Here is an 18,934-nt window from a genome sequence, read left to right as displayed (position 1 = left end):
AATACACTGCCAATACATTTTCAATACACTGCCAATACATTTTCACCAATTGAAATCTACCTTACACTATCTACAATAACAAAACCGGTAATACTTATATGTTAATGAAGTTCATTTAACACTATATTAGTGAAGAGATGGTAGATACACTATTTTAGTTATTGTCTAAAATAATGAAAACTAAAATAACCAAAAACGATGAATGGTTTATAGAATTGTAAAAGTAGTTTTGAACTCCAAATATCCAAACGGTGAAGTACAACAGGTTTCATAATCACAACACATCCAAACAAATTACTTTAACTATTTTTAACATTGATAATCTTCAAAACAGAAATACAAAACTTAATATTTAAAACATCAAACTAATCAAATGAAAAACAATCATAAATATATATTAATCATTTACCAAGCGGCCATGAAATAAAAAATCCTTACAATTCGAACTCTAGTCTCCAAGAATCTGGCATACTCAGAGAGAAAAGTAAACCTGAATGAGAAGACACATATAAAGTTAAAGACATGAATAGATGAACTCCATACCTTTATAAAATCAGAAATCAAAACACATAAAAATATCTCCAGCTTTCAAACAAAATTCGAACTTCAGAGTTTAGATAAAAATTAACTCAGATTAATTAGAGAGAATATCAAAAGATAAAATACGGTTTTTATAGATACCGAGAAATAAGAGTTAAGATTAATCAAATAGAAAAAATACCTCTAAAAGCTTGAAACAAACTTTGAACTCCAATTCCGAAGTCTAGAACTCTTGTCTTCACTCTTCACTCTTCAGACTAAAAAGTGTCGATAGTATCGATGTAGCAGAACTTAAAAATCGGGATTTATTCACAGATTGTATCCAGAAATCAATTAAATGGGAGAAGGTATCAACTATTAAGGAATCGAATGGGTAACAAAACAGATTAAATTGGGGAGGGCATCAGGTATCGTCCATGGATGGTATACAAATGGGATGTAGAAATCGCCAAATCTAAACCAAAATTCAGAATTAAAGAGAGAATTAGAGAGATATCGTCTTATGGTTTTAGAAATTGAATGCTTGGTCTGTTAAAATACCAAATACGTTTGGAATGTGAGAGACCGGGTGTATAGCCGTCTTGAATAATTAGGAAGTTAGAGACATATACCAATTGAAAACTCGTCTTCTTTTACATCGTGATTATTGCATATATTCGTTTTTCAATGCATCAAATTGGTGATTTTAGTGTTCATGCCTTTGCTTTTCTACCTCGATTGAAGAATTATCAATCGGAAGTTGGGAACTGCTAATCAAACACTCCAACACCAATTAAATAATTAATGGGCTGAAGTTTACCTATATTATAAGAGATTAAGCTAAAATTATGCCCCTTCTTCCTTGTTGTCCTGGATCTTTGCCCAAGCCGCCCATGCATTGGGCCGGCCCTATGTATAGATATTTTTGTATTTTACCAACATTATTAAGTAACCAACATTATTAAGTAACCTCTGGTTTTAGTTTTTGAGTCGTTTAATTATCCTTAGAATGACTCTCAATTCTCATTGAAGTATAGAGGTTTACATGCAAACTATAAGAATAAAATTAAAATAACAAACATTTATTCTTAGGAGGCTATTCAGCAAAACTATACTCACGACTTACTTATTTCTTTCATATAACCCTTTTATAATCCTTTGTCCTTTTATCTATAGTTAGAACTTGAACCAAAACTTTATTGTTCCTTTGTTCTAAACTCTATGATAACCGATAAGTATAAAGATGTCATAATGCAAATAATAATTTTTAATTTTACTAAGGTCAAGAATTAAGTTACTATCTTTTCAAATTGACCCCAAAGCTTCAATTTGATTGTACCGAAGACTATTTAGCTTTCCAAAACTTTCATTTATTAAGTTCCAACTCCTTATACACTAGTAAATATCACATTTGCTTCAAACTGCCCCAATTAAACGAAAAGGCAGCATCTTGTTGGGGCATAATTAAAAGTCCAAATTGTATTTGTAGTAGAACCAAATCCAAAGGACTAAAATCACACCTTAAATCATCATCATTAATTCATTATCATCATATAAAGGTGATAAATTAACTATAATCATGTGTAAGTAAAACAAGATATAAAAACATCATCAATCCCCTTAAAACCCCCAATCTTCTCTTTTATTATTTACGGCGATGCTGTTCTTGCTGCTGTAGATTCACAAGCTTCGAATAAGGCCCATTTTCATTCTCAACAAGACTCGAATGTGTTCCTTTCTCCACTATCTTCCCATTCTGAATCACCGATATCTCATCGGCGTTCTTAATCGTTGACAACCGGTGCGCCACCACAATACTCGTTCTGTTCTTCATCAGCCGGTCTAAAGCTTGTTGAACCACTCGCTCCGATTCCACATCAAGAGCACTCGTCGCTTCATCCAGTAACAATATCGCCGGATTCTTCAACACTGCTCTTGCTATGGCCACCCTCTGTTTTTGCCCACCGGAAAGTTGAATCCCTCGCTCGCCGACCTTAGTCAGGTAGCCCTCCGGTAAGGCGCTTATGAAATTATGCGCGTTGGAAAGCTTAGCTGCTTCGATCACTTCGCTTTCTGAAGCTCCTTCTTTCCCGTAAAGTATGTTTTCGAAAATCGATGTTGCAAATAACGCCGGTTCTTGCTGGACTAATCCGATGTGTTTTCTTAGAGACTTTAATTTCAGCTTCTTGATGTCCTTTCCTGTTAGATTTCGAGATGATGTTATACAGATGAAAGGCAAGAATTCATGAAAGTTTTATAAACCCTAAAGCGTAAACCCTACCGTCAACCATGATCTTCCCGGAGGTCGGATCGTAGAACCGGAGAATCAAGGACAGAACGGAGCTCTTCCCGGAACCGCTTTGACCCACCAACGCCATGCTCTTCCCTGCTCGAACTCTGAGATCGAAATCCTTGAAAATCAAAATGTCAGGTCTTGAAGGGTAGCTGAAATTGACGCCTTTGAGCTCGATTGTCCCATCGACTCTTGCGAGTTCTTCTCCTACATCAGTCACGACTTGTGTTCTCCGGTCAAGAACTTCAAACACCGAAGCAACCATCTGGTTTCCCTTCAATAAATCCGGTGCCATAGCTAGCGTTTCGCCCATGGCCAACGCCGTCACAATTAGAATCATGAACGATTTCATCACCGATTTGAATCCCGATAAACCCTTTTCCATTAAAACAGAACCATACCATAATGCGAGACCATAAGATGAAAAAATAAAGAATTGGGAAACACCGTAGAATAATCCGGCGATCTGCCCACGATTAAACGACTGTTTTGAAGGTCCGACGAGCTCTCTGGAGTAAAGATCGAGCACTTTATTTTCAGAACAAAAAGCTGCAACTGTTCTTATGTTGCTCACAGCCTCTCCAGCAAGCATATTAGCTTTCAAATAAGATTTGTTTAAATCACCACCATACCCTTTCATGAACATTTTCTGAAAGAAAACAAAACACAATCAGAAATCTTTCAAGAAACAGAAGGCCAAAGAGATGAAAAAAAAAACCTCACCTCGCTTATGTGACCACTGATTATCAAAGGGTACATTGCCATTACAACAAGTGTAAGCCTCCAATTCAAAATGAACGCAATCACAAACGAAGTCATAATTAACCCAAAATTCTGTATCAAAATCGTTGATCGATCAACCACCACTGTTCTTAGTAATGTTGCATCACTTTCTAAACGGGAAGCAAGCATCGAGCTTGTGTTATTCGTGTCATCGAACCACCCAATCTCGTTTCTTAAAATAGCTGCAAAAATTCAAGATTATAAATCAATCTACAATCCAAGGTATTTTCAGTTCTTGATGTAAAATGGTGTGTGATTATATTTTACCTGAAAACATTTTTTGGCGAACACGAAGAGTGAGCCTTTCTGCCACGATCCCGAAACATAAATGAGTGATGGCATAAACAGTTATACTTATGCCAGCACCACAACAAAATAGAATGGCAATCTTTTTGACCTCATGTTGTGTGGTTTCCCAATCCATGTAATAAGCCACAAGCGCTTGACTTATCCCGAGAGCAAAAAGAGGCATCGTGGACCCTGATATTAGGGCGCCTATTGTACCCGTTAACCCGTAAATCCAATCTGGTTTGATCATCGTGTATAGTCTTTTTGCTGAAATATGTGTCGGCTTCGTGTATTCAACCCCTTCAACACCAAGTTTCCCAACTGATTCACGATCCGAATGAAAACTAGCTCCTAGACTCCTCGTAGTTGTCCGTGATAGCTCACGAGAAAACCTAATGCTACAAAAAAAAAAAACAATTTTGGTTAATTTAAGGTTAATATGGTTGGTGCAAGTCATCCGATATTATTAAATGGCTAACCTGGAAGGTCTTCCCATGGAGGGAGCGCGAGATGGGCCTCCATGCAAGGAAGCAGCTCCTTGAAGTTGCACAAGCGATGAATACGCGCTATTGGGTTGGGCCATGAGTTCCTCATGGCTTCCGGTTTCCACAATCTTCCCATTTTGAACCACGGCTATCGTATCTGCGTTTCTAATGGTGGAAAGCCGATGGGCGACCACAACAGTTGTCCGTCCCACCATCACGCGATCGAGCGCCTCTTGCACGCTCTTTTCAGACTCAGTGTCAAGGGCGCTGGTCGCTTCATCTAACAAAAGGATCGAAGGGTTCTTCACAATCGCACGTGAAATCGCAATCCGTTGTTTTTGTCCCCCGGACAGTTGAATCCCGCGTTCGCCCACTTGCGTCTCAAATCTCTCCGGAAGATTGTTAATAAACGTGATTGCTTCAGATAACTTTGCAGCGTGTGTGATCTCTTCATAAGTAGCCGAATCCTTTCCGTATAATATATTTTCTTTTATGGTTGTGGCAAACAGAGCGGGCTCTTGGTTCACGAGCCCGATCTGATGCCTCAACCATTTGATGTCAAGCTCACAGATGTCATGCCCGTCTAACAAGACCCGACCCGAGAGCGGCTCGTAGAACCGTTCTATCAACGATATAACCGTGCTCTTTCCCGAACCGCTTCCGCCAACGAGGGCCACAATCTTTCCGGAAGGAATATCGAGACGAAGCTTGTCAAAGATCATAACATCTGGTCTTGAAGGGTAACTAAACCGCACGTCATCAAACCTTATGTGTCCATCTAACTTAGCCAATGTCCGGCCCGTGTTTGAACTCGTTTTTGTCACTGTCGTCCTCTCGATCATTTCAAAAATTGGGTACGCTGCTGATTTCGCCCTTATGAATGCACTAATGTCTGGTGCAGCCTGACCAAGTGACCTACACAAATCGGTACAATGACATCAATATCTGTATCAGTATTAATATCAATATCAATGTCAATATCAGTATCAGTATCAGCATATCAGTGAATATGGACTTACAAGCCAGCGATAACGACATTGAGCATGGTGGTGAAGGAATCGCCGCCATTGGCGATGTTTTTGTGGACCACGATACTCGTGTACCAGACGAGCAAGGCCCAAGAGAGGAAGAGGACGAAATGCAAGGTGCCAAGTCCCAGGCCTTTGGCGAGACCGGCTTTCCTGCCATATTTGTAAGTGTTTGAAAGGGCGGCGATGTATGAATTTACTGCCTTTTCTTCACCGGAAAATGCTTGCACTGTTCTTACATTTCCGATTACCTGAAATCAATTTATAAGTCATACTTAATTTGGAGTTTATGGTACTATTAAATTCTAAAATACATGCAATTTAAAAATTAGTAGGATTCTTTATAAAATGAAACTGTGGACCAAGTGTTGTTAAAATCTTGTGGACCCTAAATAAACTATTTGACGATAAAAGCAGATAGTTGGTGTTGTGACGAGTATATTTCACCTAATGGATTAATCAAATCAAATGTGACTTTTTGTTAACTTTTTTTTATTCATTTAATTATAGAACATGGGCTGAATTGAAATATCATCACTAACACCGTTAATACAATCTAACAGAACAGTATACATCATCGCATTTATAATCAAATTAATTGCATCTGTTAATATATTTATTTGGGATAAAAGGAAGAGAAATGCAATTTGACAAAAAGAACAATAACCCGATAAAATGAGACAAAAAGCAAAGCAGTATACGAAAGTAGTATATAAATGAGTGTGAAAGAGAAAGATAGAAAGATAGAAAGATATTAGACCTCTTCAGCAATTTCACCAGCTTTGACGTATGATTTCCGGACTCTTGCAATAAGTCCAGTTGCCACGTAAGCATAGACACCACCAGCAATTGCAATCGCAGGTACAATTGACAAAGTCACCAGACTTATCTGCCACACCCTAACGAACCCTATTATGAATCCTGATAGAAATCTGCTGATGTAGTGCATGAAGTTCCCCACCTAGTTTGTAACAAACCAAATTCTTGATTATTTACTTTACTTCATTAAAATTATATTTAACACATTCTGTATTTTATTTTTTTGGTATAAATTGATATAGTACAATATGTGAACACACATCCAATAATCAACAATACAATTGTCAGACAAGATAATGAAACAGTTGTCGTGTTGTTTGCTCTTAAATACTCTACATGATCCCAACGCTCCTTTAACAAAATAGTTGAATCCTTATCCTATACACGGCACTTGTGATTAGTTTGTCAAAAATAGTAGGCAAATAGAAAAAAACTAATATATTTTTGGCGGTTTTTAAATTTAATCATTATATTTCAGTATTTTCAATTTATACACCCAATTTTAATAAAAAAATTTAGGCGAAATCGTAATAATTAATGTAGTTCGGCATTGAAAAAGGTTTTCTTTTTAAAAAAAATCCTGGTGAGTTTTTTTTTTTTTTTTTTAGAAAAAAAAGCTATTGTTTCAGTTTCCGATAATGAATGTAAAATACAATCGGAAGAATATTCACTTGTTAGTTCATAACTATTTTAGAAAAAAATGGTTAAACAGAACAAATAAGAATAATAGTGTTTTTAATAAAATTCGAAGTTTTTATATGGTGTTTAAAAAAAACAAAACAAACTCCATGCAATTTTACACAAACGATACTATTGGGATGGTAAAACTAAAATAAGAACAAAAAACAATATTTTTTATGGAATTTGTTCTTTTTTTTTTTTCTATGTTGATCCCTTTGAGCTAAATGTTGTCAAAGTTTTAAATTGATGACAATAAATTTTTTGTCAAAGTTTAATGGGTTTAATGAATTTTTTGACACTAAATATTCACTAAAACCACTAAATTTTAACCAAAATTTATATTGCAAGCACTTCAACCATTAGATACCTCGTTAGTAAATATCCATCGGGTTTTTGGTTATAACCGCAGGTATCAGATATCGCTTTTATTATGTAAAACCCGATAATAATCACATTTAAAAAAAAGTGTAACATTTTTAATTTCCAATGACATCAACAAGGTTAATCTTATAACAAATGTTAGTAACATATAATCATTCCCTTATAAGGTTTATAATATTAAAATTTTATGATAAATTAATCAAGATAATAACATAATTAAATATTAAAAACAATATCAATATTTTCCATTTTCAAAAGTAAAAGTAAATAGTAAGTACATAGCAAACTTTCTATTTATAAGATATATCGCGTGTATTCTTAGAGTATAATTTCAAAAAATATATATTTAATAATAAAATTATAAATATTATAAAAACGTAAATGGTAAGGCGATAGATAAATGGGGATCCGAGTATGAGATAATTCGCGGTTATAAAGATAATAAACCCGTAATTATTTTTAGAAAAAATCTTATACCCAATTTTATAACCATTACGGCATTCCCAAGCCCAAAAGTTTCTGGCTCAGTTTTTTTAATCGGGTCAAATGTATTTATCATCCCAAAGTAACCTGGTTAAACTAAAAAATGACCAAAATAGTGTTTATATATTTTGTCAGAAATAATATTAAATAACATGAGAAAATGGACATTCCTTGGGATTTGTAACACTCTTATCGAGTTTTTGTGATCTTGTAAAATGACAAAAGTGTCCTTATCGAATAAAATCGGGATATGAGAAAATAAATGGAAGTACTTTGTGTATTTTATTTGATAAAAAAGTAAGAATTGGTCTTGTGAGAACGGGGAAGTAAGAGAACATAATAAGTGCAATGCATGGGCATTAGAGGATTTCGTACTCCCCAGCCTGCCCAACAAGATTACAAACTCATTAATTACAAACCGCCCCCCAATAAATGTGGCATTTATATATCACCCCCCAGAATTCAGTTGAACATAATTAACACCGCCTCTCACACTCTCACTCTATGATTTATTTCTTTAATTCTTTTCAATAATCTTTAAAAAAAAATCCATAATTACCATTTTAGTTAAAATGACTTGAAAATATTGTACTAAAACGATAAATAACTGCACAATGCAAAAACCGGTGTTGAATAAGAATCAGAAAGTTACAAGTTTGATATCATACTTGACAAAAGAGGCCAATTTCTTTTACCATTCTAGTGAATTAAAGAAAAGAACATTCATTTAAGTTTAGATAATACAATGATAATAAATATAAGTTGTAACAAAAGTCATAATAGCTAGCGTAATATATGGTTAAGGTGTTTTACATATTTATAGTAGGATAGAAAGTAGATTAAATGCACTGAGTAAAAAATGAACGTGCCATTTAAGATAATATTGATATATTTGTGAATGTACAGAGTCCCACTTTAATGTATAGATTTATGAGAAAATGAAAGCAAAATGGGTGGTTGAATATTAATTAGCACACCTACTCACTAACAAATTTATTGTTACAGCCAATGTTACTATCATTTTAAGGAATTTTAAAACAAATTATATATATATATATATATATATATATATATATATATATATATATATATATACTTTGACATTATTAAAATAAATCGTTGACCTTACATACAACCAAAAAATTGTCAGACAAAATCGTATAAATATTTATTTTCAAGTTACATGTTTGTTCATTAACAGTGTGTACAAGGTAAAGAATGCATTAGGAAAGTTGATTCTGGTTTATATATATTTTTCTAAATATTAACTTTTCAGGCATAATTTATAATACCTTTATATAAGAAAAATTAAATATTTATATAATCATTAGTCACAAATATATTCATTTTTCAAGTTATCTGGTCTCTGTCCATTAACTGTGGGTACAAGGTATTTAGGAAAACTGATTGTGGTTTATAAACGTTCTAGTTTCTGTCTTTTCCGAAATAATAAAGATTGGTATGCCATAGATTTTTATTAGATTATACATCAAATCACATGTCTAATATTAATATCAACACAGCTTTTTTTTTTTGGTGAAGAAAAAAAAAAGATAAATCAAGATTAGAATTGGGTGAATTAATTTGTACCTTCTCAGAAATAGCGTCTTGAACAACAATAATATCACTAGTAATTGCAGAAATGACTTCGCCTGTTGAAGCTTCTGTGTCAAAAAGACTAATATCTTGACTTAACATCGATTTCAAATACGCCATTCTCATTTTTGCTGCTTGTCTTTCTCCGCTATGCATCCAACAAGCCACCTCTACACACACAAAAACACACACTTACTATATATGTTAAGATCAATAAATAATTATTAATTACTAATATTAAATAATTGAATTGTTCCCATGATTAGAAAATCTAATCATGAACTGATCAGTTCTATCAAATCTCAAGCGACTTTTTTACGTTTTTTTTTCATCAAAATTCATCAAGAAAAATAAAATATATACAATGGATAGAAACTTACCAGTCCAAGAAGAAAAGAGTATTACCACACTAAGATACACAAAATCCAACGAATACTGCAACAAAATTAAAAAAATAAACAAAAGGTGATCATCATTTTCATAGAATTTATTTCACCAACAAAAATTCTTTAGAAATTAAAATATCAAGAAACCCCATCATTAAACAATATAAAAAATTCCACCTTTGCAACTTTATGAGAAGCTTCTTTGGGAAATAGATAAGCAAGTCCGATGATGTTGATCAACTTGCCGAAAAAGATGAAGAAAACAGGCACCGATGCACCGTGAATGCATGCTCCGAGGGACCCAAAAAACATAAGGAAGTAATCATAAGAATCGGCAAATGCAAACAGTTTTAGCATTGGAACTGTTTTGGGTTTTAGGGTTTCACGTTTCTTGTCATCTTTGGTGTCAACGCCACCGCCGTCGACGGAGAGTGAACTGGGATTGCTGCTCATTTTGGTTAAAAGACCAAGTGGAGGAGAGGGTTAATGAAGCGGAATATTGGTGGTGGTGGTGGTGGTGGTGGCGGTGGGGCTACATAAGGTTGAGAAAAATTGGTTCGGTGGTTTAAGGGTATTTAATGCAAAGCAAAAGTAAACCAGCCAGAGTGTGTTGACTCATGACATCGGGTATTTATGAAATCATCATGTATATGTAGAGAAAATATAGGTCACAAAATGTAAGTAATTTAATGCATAAATTTTTTTCCACTATATTATTTAATTCCAAATGATATTCAATTTTCCAATGTGGATATTAATTCAATAAGTTTAATTCTAACTCCAAACAACTAACAAATATTTTTGAAACGGTCAATTTTTTGTATTAATAGAAGAATAAACTGAGATACAACACAAATGACTATATACTGAAATAATTTGAGAAAACAACAGTTGACTATGATTCAAACTAGCTTGCAAAATGTAAAAGATCTATATTAAACGTCCTTTGAGCTTCGCCAAAACTACTAAATGAAATACTATGATTTGATGATCACTGAAGATATGCAAATTGAAATTGTTGATCTTCATAATGAATATAAATCCGAATAAGCAACATGGGATATCTATCCCTACACCCCCTTGACCTTCCCCAACTTAAGTATATTAGCTTGGTACGGGTCTAATAAAACATGTAGAAAAAGTTGCAGAAATTGATCAATGTATGGACGGGGTGGCGACAAAGGACGAAATCGAGTATACCTGTATATGGTTGTTTTATTGAAAGATCGGGAGATATTGAAAATTTTGAAGCAATGGACTTAGCTCAAAACACCAAGACTTCCTGGAAGTCAGGAATAACTGTTCCTAGTTTGATGTTAGAAACATTTTTAGCATCATAGTGATGCATTTACTATGTATCCTGCTTAGGTTTATTGCTTAATGCAAGTTGTTTAAGATTAGTACATTTAAGTGTATAGAATTTAAGATCTCTTATGAGATTGTCTCTCAAGACGTGAACCTATTCATTGAAGTTATATCTATCTAATGTTATTGTCTTCCAATTCATTTTTAAAATGACAATTCATGGTAATGAGAATGTATTTTCTATATATATATATATATATATATATATATATATATATATATATATATATATATATATATATATATATATACACACACACACACAATTAATTTTAACAAAATTCATTTTGCATTTTCAATACTTAATATTTAATAATTAATAATTAATACACTTTTAGTTTCTAAAAACATTAATTATCAAAGTCAAAGATCCAAGTTGCACAACAAAAAAATGGTTAGGTGACCTTTATCCCATTCATCTGAATCTAACATGGTAGATATCAGTTATCAATAATTCATTACTATATTTTCCTAGATTTATGGGATCGCTAATAACAAATTTAATTAGACATGTTTTGATCTCATTTATGTCTTAGATTTCTTTTGCTTAGGTGACCTTTATCACAAAAGATTTCTGATTAAATGATCCAATTTGAAAAAACTTGTGTAATCGGCCTATAACTTAGTTATAGAAATCATGAAAACAGTCCGACCATCAAAAGATAATACTAAGCGGTTAGGTGACCTTTATACTACTAGTGTACCAAGAGATGTGCGAGTGTTCTTTAAAAATGATTGTATAGATTTGAGGTTTGTAAGGGGTCTTTTATGTTTTATAATTCTAGTTTTCAAAACATATTATATCATCTTTATTACATGCATATAATAAACAATGGTACCAATTGTTAAAAAGGAAATCACTTTTAAAGTTCTATATAAAAAGCTAGTTTTTATATAATTTGACGCAGTTTAATTTTCAATTTAATAATCGGTATTAAGATTGAGTTTGAGTACGTTTGAACATTTTATATCTTTAATAAAACTTCCTTTTACTACTTAGATATTGGAGTTTGTATAAGTTACAAAAGCTACCAATTTTTAAACTTATAATTATATTATTCAAAATTTTTCGTTATTAACATTTTTATAAAACTAGTTTTTATTTTAAAATAATAACTTGTTACATCTTATGTCTACATTATAAATTTTGAAATTCAAATTTCATGTGATGTTTGTTTTGTTAAAAAATTATTTTATCATGTGAAAAAATTAATTTATCAACTACACATAATAATTGCATAAAATAAAGAATACAAGTATGCATAATAATGTAAAACAAGTCATAGTTCTAGTGACACTTTTATGAGAAAAGTTTCAAGTACTTTTCTAAGGGACATATTGCCTTGACAATCTCCTTTGTACCAATTTTTACAAGATTTTATAAAAGTTACAAAAACTTTTATAAAGCCTCATAAAATTATAGACATGCACCATGATCTTTAAAAGTGCATATCTTCTTCATCTTGTTACATTTTATATAAAATAAATTTAGTCTAAAATAATCTACTACATAAAATAATAAAGTTGAAAAAATTAGCTAACTTTTATTATGTACTTTATGAATAAAAGAATATTACAAACCATTTTAATAAATCATACATCAACAAAAACAATACAAAGGTCCATAACTTGTTTATTCACATCAAAATAACATATACACATAAAACAACATTCTTTTCTAAGACAACTTTAAATGACAAAATATGCATGAAATTTTTTTCACATGAAATAACAATTATAAAGTTGTCATAGAAAATATGTATGAACTTGTTTTCTATCAAAAACAAGTTATCCATATGTTCCAAAAAAACAAGATTATTTAAATAATCAAAATTTCTAACCAAGCTTGCAAACCGGCTCTGATACCAGTTGTGGGATTTTATTAAAAAAAATTAAAAAAATTAAGATCTTGGCAACGGAAGACTTTAAAATTTGAATAACATAAAACTAGTTTAAACCACCAAAAATCTTCTTGCAAAAAAATTGGAAAGAAAAACATCAACCGAAGAAGGAAGAATAAGAAAGATAACCTTTGTAGCATTTGAATCCTCAAGGGGAGGCTTGAATGTTGAGGTAGAATGAAAGTAGAACTTCACCTTTAGAAATCCACCAACAAGAACTCAACTTGATGTAGATGCTAGTTAAAAACTCTTAAGCACTTAAGCTTTAAGTGCATAACAAAAATACAACTTAAAGAGAGCAAAATGCAAGCAACTTTAAGTGTTTAACAAAAACTAAAGAGAATGAGGGAGAGCATGCAAGCTACGGTTTAACATCAAATAAATGAAGGGATGAAAACCTTCATAAAGCTAAAACATTACCCCAAGAGTTCCTAACACTTTCAATACTTCATACCTTATGGCCTACATATCTCTCATACCTCCTAAGTCATGCTTATTTTCTCTTATTATATTCAAAAGACCATGTCTTATTTCCTAGAAACCGTCTCATTTTTTTTGTATAAAAAGAGATGAGAAGTTTATAAAATTCTTATAACTCTTTATAAGATATAAACTTTAACTTTTAGGTAAAAGACAAAAGAGTATTTCTAGTTTAAAATAATATACATGACTTAATAGATCATACCTTATGATATATTATGTTACTTTCCATTGAAAATTAATATTTCCATAAAATATATACGTTCCAATTAATTATAAGATTTTATGAGTATTTATTAAAATCAATTTCTAATAAATAATCAATTGTACTAAGTTGTTAGTATGACCCTTTAGGATCATATATTATCTAGCAATATCATTTTTTAATAACTCTTGGACATATAGATCTTTCACTTTGAGATCTTTCCATATCTCATGAGCAGTCTCTGCAAACATGATACTAGCATAAATCTCTTTCGAGACTGAATTGAGAATCCATGAGATAACGAGATTGTTATCGCACATCCACAAGTTATACGTGTTAACTTCAGATGAGCTCGACTTTTCTAAGGTTCCATCGACGAATCCAGTTTTATTCTTCACATATAGCGCAATTAACATCGCTTGACTCCATGAAGGATAATTTTCACCAACAAGAGGTTGAGAAACAAGAACACGTTCAAGATTGTCTGAATGATTAAGATAATAAGGATGTAGAAGATCATCAATAGTAGATACACTAGATGTAGAACTTTGTGATCCAAAACTCTGCGAGTTAGAACTCGAATTAGATCCATACATGATCTCAATGTGTTAGAAAAACAAAATTGTAAACAAAAACAATCTCGAATAACTAAATGAATGAATGAATGAATGAAGAAACATACTGATCTTCAAAATTTTGGAAGAACGAGCAAATTGAGCTTTGATACCATATTACATAGTAAAGATGAAATGGAGAAAATAGAATCTTCTCATTAAAGTGAATTAACACTGAGATCTAACCAAGCTAACTAAGAACTAAGATGCTAACTAGCATATTAGTAGAAAAACTAATTTACCAATGAACGGTTAACTTACAAAACTAACGGTAACAATTTTTCTAACAACGTCGAATGTATTTTGTTAAGAACCTAATTATCTTACAATATTTGTCATATATAATTCTTTTACAAAATTAATTACGTTTCAATTTATCCTAAATAAAGTATTGTAGTTGAGTATACAACGCTAATCCGAGTTCTAAGTATTGCAACGTTGCAATAAGTAATCTCATAAAATAAGTTTATCTTGCAAAAGCTATTAGTAACTACTTTATGATAAAAACAAAATATATGATCATCATGTAGCATTTCCTGATGTTATTTGGTCATTTTTATGGTTTGTACGGCCTGAGTTCTAAATCATTCATTATTTGGGGCACTTGATCGTGGATTCGTGGTCTCAACTCTCAGTCTCTCACACTCACTCTACAAATCACAAAAGGGCCACTTGGCCCAGTTCTGTTCTAATAATTAGTATCCTACAGTTCTACACGTCGACTCCTACCTTCGAAAAGGGTTAACTTTATAAATGGTCATATAGATTATAATTTTTTTTTTATAATCTCGATTTCAGTGCAAATTTACCTATTTTTTTTATAAACCAGCAAAAATAAATATATAATTTATTCCGAAACTAACATTTAATTCCACTTATGTTCACCATAAAACTTTAACCTTCGACTTCAAAGAAAGAAAACGCAATACCTAATACCGCCAGACTAAAAACGTTTCTATATTTTTTCTTTCTCCTTCTAATTTATTATAACATTATATTATTATAATGATAATATTTTAGTAATAAACCGATGGATGGATTTAGAATAGGAAAAAAAACACAAGTTGTTATTGACAGTAATCAGACAAACTATGTATTTGGTACAAAACTTTTTGGAGCTTTTAACTTTTAACTTTTGACAAAACGCTCTAATTTAAACAAAAAATTTTGTTTGGTAGTACGAACATTTAACTTTTAGTTTAAACAAAACGTTCTAAATCTAAAAACTACTTCATGTAGCGTTTAACAAAACGCAACTGAACTTTTGAAATCAATTTTCATAATTATATTTAAAAATATATTTATATATTTTCTTATATTTAATCAATTATTCTTTTATGTATTTTTATATGTTTCAAAAGCTTCCAAACACTCATATAACAAATAAAAGTTACAGATTCCCGCTACCAGCTACCCGCTGTCAGCCAACAACTAGTTTTGCTAAACACACACACACACACACACACACACACACACATATATATATATATATATATATATATATATATATATATATATATATATATATATATTCTCCATAATTTCAATATATACGAACCCCACAAATTATTAAAAACCTATTTTATTAAATTTGCGACTAGCTAAACTTTAAAGTTTAAAGCCTTTTATTATTTAATTCATACGAAAAAACCTCTTATATTAGATTTCTTTTAATGTTAGAAAAGTTAATGTACATTTTAATGTAGGAATCCCACTATTATATACATCTTATTGAAGCAAAAAACCATATAAAATGTTTCAATAATGTGGAGGTTCTCTAGGCACAAAACTAATATAAAGTTTTTTTTCGGATTTGCAATATAGAATGGAATGCAATTAGGTAAATTGATATTAATTTTATGGCGAATATGGCAGAGTTTTTCATTTATCTTTAGTCACCGTCAATATATGTTTTATTTTATCTAATTTGTAATTAAAATAAAATATAAATACAAATCTTTTAGATTTATTGTGAATGATCCGTTGAACTCTATTGAGGAGCTACATTACATCTGATGCAAGAAAACCGAAAATAACAAATGCTAAAGTTTATTTTGTCATCTTGTTAGCATAGCTTGTAGAATAGCTTATTGTAATTTATCAGGTTGATAAAACTACAAAAATAAGTTATCTTAGATTATAAACTTATAAGTTAGTTTTTGATAAACTACAAAAATAAGTTATTTTATCTTATAAACCAACTTATAAATTAGCTTTTGTCAAGCTACTTTATGATAACTTTGGATAAGTTTTTTTTTTTTTTTTTTTTTTTTTTTTTTTTTTTTTTTTTTTAAGTATGCTTTTAATTGTATATACTTTTTTTTATATATTTAAATATTCATTTATGTCATTTTACATTGCAATCTACCTTATAAGTCTTTACCAAAGACTATTAATTAATAAACTATCTTCTTAGCTATAACTAAGAGCATCCACAATGCATTGTTTAATGGATGAGTTGAATGAGATGACATATATAAATGTCATTTAATTGATTAAACTTCACCATTATAGGATGTCATATCAATTTATTAAACTCTAATAAGTTCAAGCTATTATGGATGCCCAATGACGGTTTTAGCAGGGTCCCAATGTGACACCGACAACAACTACCTTTTCTGTCCGCAATGAAATTTTTTTCCATTTTGCGATTTTTTACATATTTTTCATGTATCGGCAACACCTATTGTTAGATTTTTATTTAATAAAATCCGGTTTCACAAACGGTAAAAATGACAACATACGCTTTAAAATTATTGAATAAAACTAAAATTATTTTACCCACCAATGATCTTTTGCAATAGTTAGAAAGATTAAAAAAACAACCATAGAAGAGAAATCATAACAACCTTTGAAGGCTTTGATTCTCATGGGAGGTTGAAAGTTGATGAAGATGACATTAAACTCTAAATTAAGAGCTCTCTAGAAGTATCCAGCAAACAAGAGTAAAACCATCAAAACATGCTAGTAGACACTTGTATTAGTTGTTTATAATCCTTTGAAATATATACCAAATATATGTTCTAAGATGAAGAAACTAAGGGACACAAATCTAGCACCAATTTGCAAGAGAATAGAAGAGAAAGAGAGCTTGTAAAGCTCAAAATTTGGCAGCCTTATAAAGTCTTAATGTTCTCGGTTTTTCAGCTTCAAAAGTAGAGGTAGGAAGCTTCTAAGAACTAGTACCATTTACTTGCAAGACCACCCTTTTATAATCCATCCAATGTAGACAAAGGATGTTGATATATAGTAAAAGCATGGAGCACCTTTCTAACAAGTATGAGATAATATTAAACAAAGAAAAAGCAACCAAAGCCCATGCTTCTTAATTTTTGTCGACTATGGTCAAAGGGGCTAGTGATGCTGTGCTTCTTTCTTTATATATATATATATATATATATATATATATATATATATATATATATATATATATATATATATATATTAAACTACATTTTATATAAATAAACTCTAATTAGTTTATCAAGATATAAATATAACTTACAAATAATCATATTTTATGATATATTTCATAAGTTATTATTTCTCCAATAAATATTATTTCCATAAATAATAAATTCTCAATTAACAAAATATTATTTTCATGAAATAATAATTTTCCAATTAAATAATAATTTCCAATTAAATGCAAGTGCTGATATATTTATTAATAATCAATTTATACTAATAAATAATCAATAGATGATAACTTGCTATAAGTTGTGACCCTATATGATTATGCGTTATTAGCAATATCATTCTATAATGACTTTTGAACATACAAGATCTTTCATATATTTCACCACGACAACACCTACTATGTATTTTTGCGTCCGTCCTTATGGATGCCCTAACTTATCAACTACTAACTAAAATTTCAGTTAAAAATTAATTGTTCAACTAGTCTGTTAAACATAAAGGTGGACATTTTGGACATTTGGACCGGACCGGATAGAGAATAGGACGTGTTAAGCTTCAACATGTTCGGTCAAAGGTTCACCAAATTCTGTAAAGCAAGTCCGGTCAACTCCGGTTCAAATATTCACTTTTACGTCTAAGAACCAGGAATAACATCTGGACCTGGTAAACCTCAACACATTTTATAAAATAGTTTCATTCCAAGAGCCGGTCCGATCCAATACAAATGCTCACCCCATTAAAGATGACTTAAATCTATTTAACGGTGCAATTAAAAGAAAAAAAATGATCTAAAATGCGCTATTGGTTATGATTTTTGACATTAATCCTTTTACACACACATTTTTTTCAATAAGCGCTATTGGTTATGATTTTTGACATTAATCTATTTAAGTTTTATGTTGACTACTTCACATGGCTTAGTTTGAGCCCTTTGAGCAAAATAAGAAAAATTCAAATGCCTTTCTTTACTCATAAGTCATCTTTCTTGTGATTGGAACCCATCAGTTGTACTCCAAACCCTCCCTAGTAGTCATCTATCTATATCTAATATTATAACATAAAGTTTCACGTTGATTTTTGTTATGTATTACTAATTGCTTTTAAAAACATTAATAAAAAAAAAACTCAAATTTATATGCTTCATATATATGTGCACCTTTGGTTCTAAAAAATACATTTAATAAGCTAAAAATATAAAACAAAAATC

The 18,934-nt window shown here is 31.1% G+C and overlaps 1 protein-coding gene and 1 long non-coding RNA gene across 2 annotated transcripts; both read right to left on the bottom strand.

Annotated features, from left to right (window-relative positions):
• Positions 1–206: 206 nt before the first annotated feature.
• On the bottom strand, positions 207–1,368 carry LOC111884185 (uncharacterized). The gene is made up of 2 exons (XR_002847621.3): positions 722–1,368; positions 207–490 (listed from the first exon to the last, which is right to left on the bottom strand). It is a non-coding gene; the product is annotated as an uncharacterized LOC111884185 (long non-coding RNA).
• A 656-nt stretch (positions 1,369–2,024) lies between these two features.
• LOC111884111 (ABC transporter B family member 2) lies at positions 2,025–10,378 on the bottom strand. Its single transcript, XM_023880430.3, has 10 exons — positions 9,920–10,378; positions 9,737–9,791; positions 9,351–9,526; positions 6,157–6,357; positions 5,388–5,647; positions 4,363–5,283; positions 3,863–4,281; positions 3,536–3,777; positions 2,801–3,461; positions 2,025–2,718 (listed from the first exon to the last, which is right to left on the bottom strand). Exons 1-10 carry the CDS (start codon positions 10,193–10,195, stop codon positions 2,165–2,167), a joined length of 3,765 nt encoding a protein of 1,254 aa, XP_023736198.1. The 5' UTR covers positions 10,196–10,378; the 3' UTR covers positions 2,025–2,164.
• Positions 10,379–18,934: the final 8,556 nt, after the last annotated feature.

The sequence above is a fragment of the Lactuca sativa genome, chromosome 3 (assembly GCF_002870075.4).
Source record: "Lactuca sativa cultivar Salinas chromosome 3, Lsat_Salinas_v11, whole genome shotgun sequence".
NCBI classification, from domain to species: domain Eukaryota; kingdom Viridiplantae; phylum Streptophyta; class Magnoliopsida; order Asterales; family Asteraceae; genus Lactuca; species Lactuca sativa.
Note: the sequence above shows the minus strand (reverse complement) of the source record. Positions and strands in the feature narration are given on the sequence as shown.

What these genes read in the sequence shown, in the direction of transcription:
- LOC111884111 (XM_023880430.3), bottom strand. Translation starts at nt 10,195, where the DNA reads ATGAGCAGCAATCCCAGTTCACTCTCCGTCGACGGCGGTGGCGTTGAC. An exon ending in CTGGTGAAATTGCTGAAGAG is followed by an intron (nt 5,648 to 6,156) that starts GTCTAATATCTT and finishes AATTGATTTCAG; the next exon opens with GTAATCGGAAATGTAAGAAC. An exon ending in TCGCCAAAAAATGTTTTCAG is followed by an intron (nt 3,778 to 3,862) that starts GTAAAATATAAT and finishes GAATTTTTGCAG; the next exon opens with CTATTTTAAGAAACGAGATT.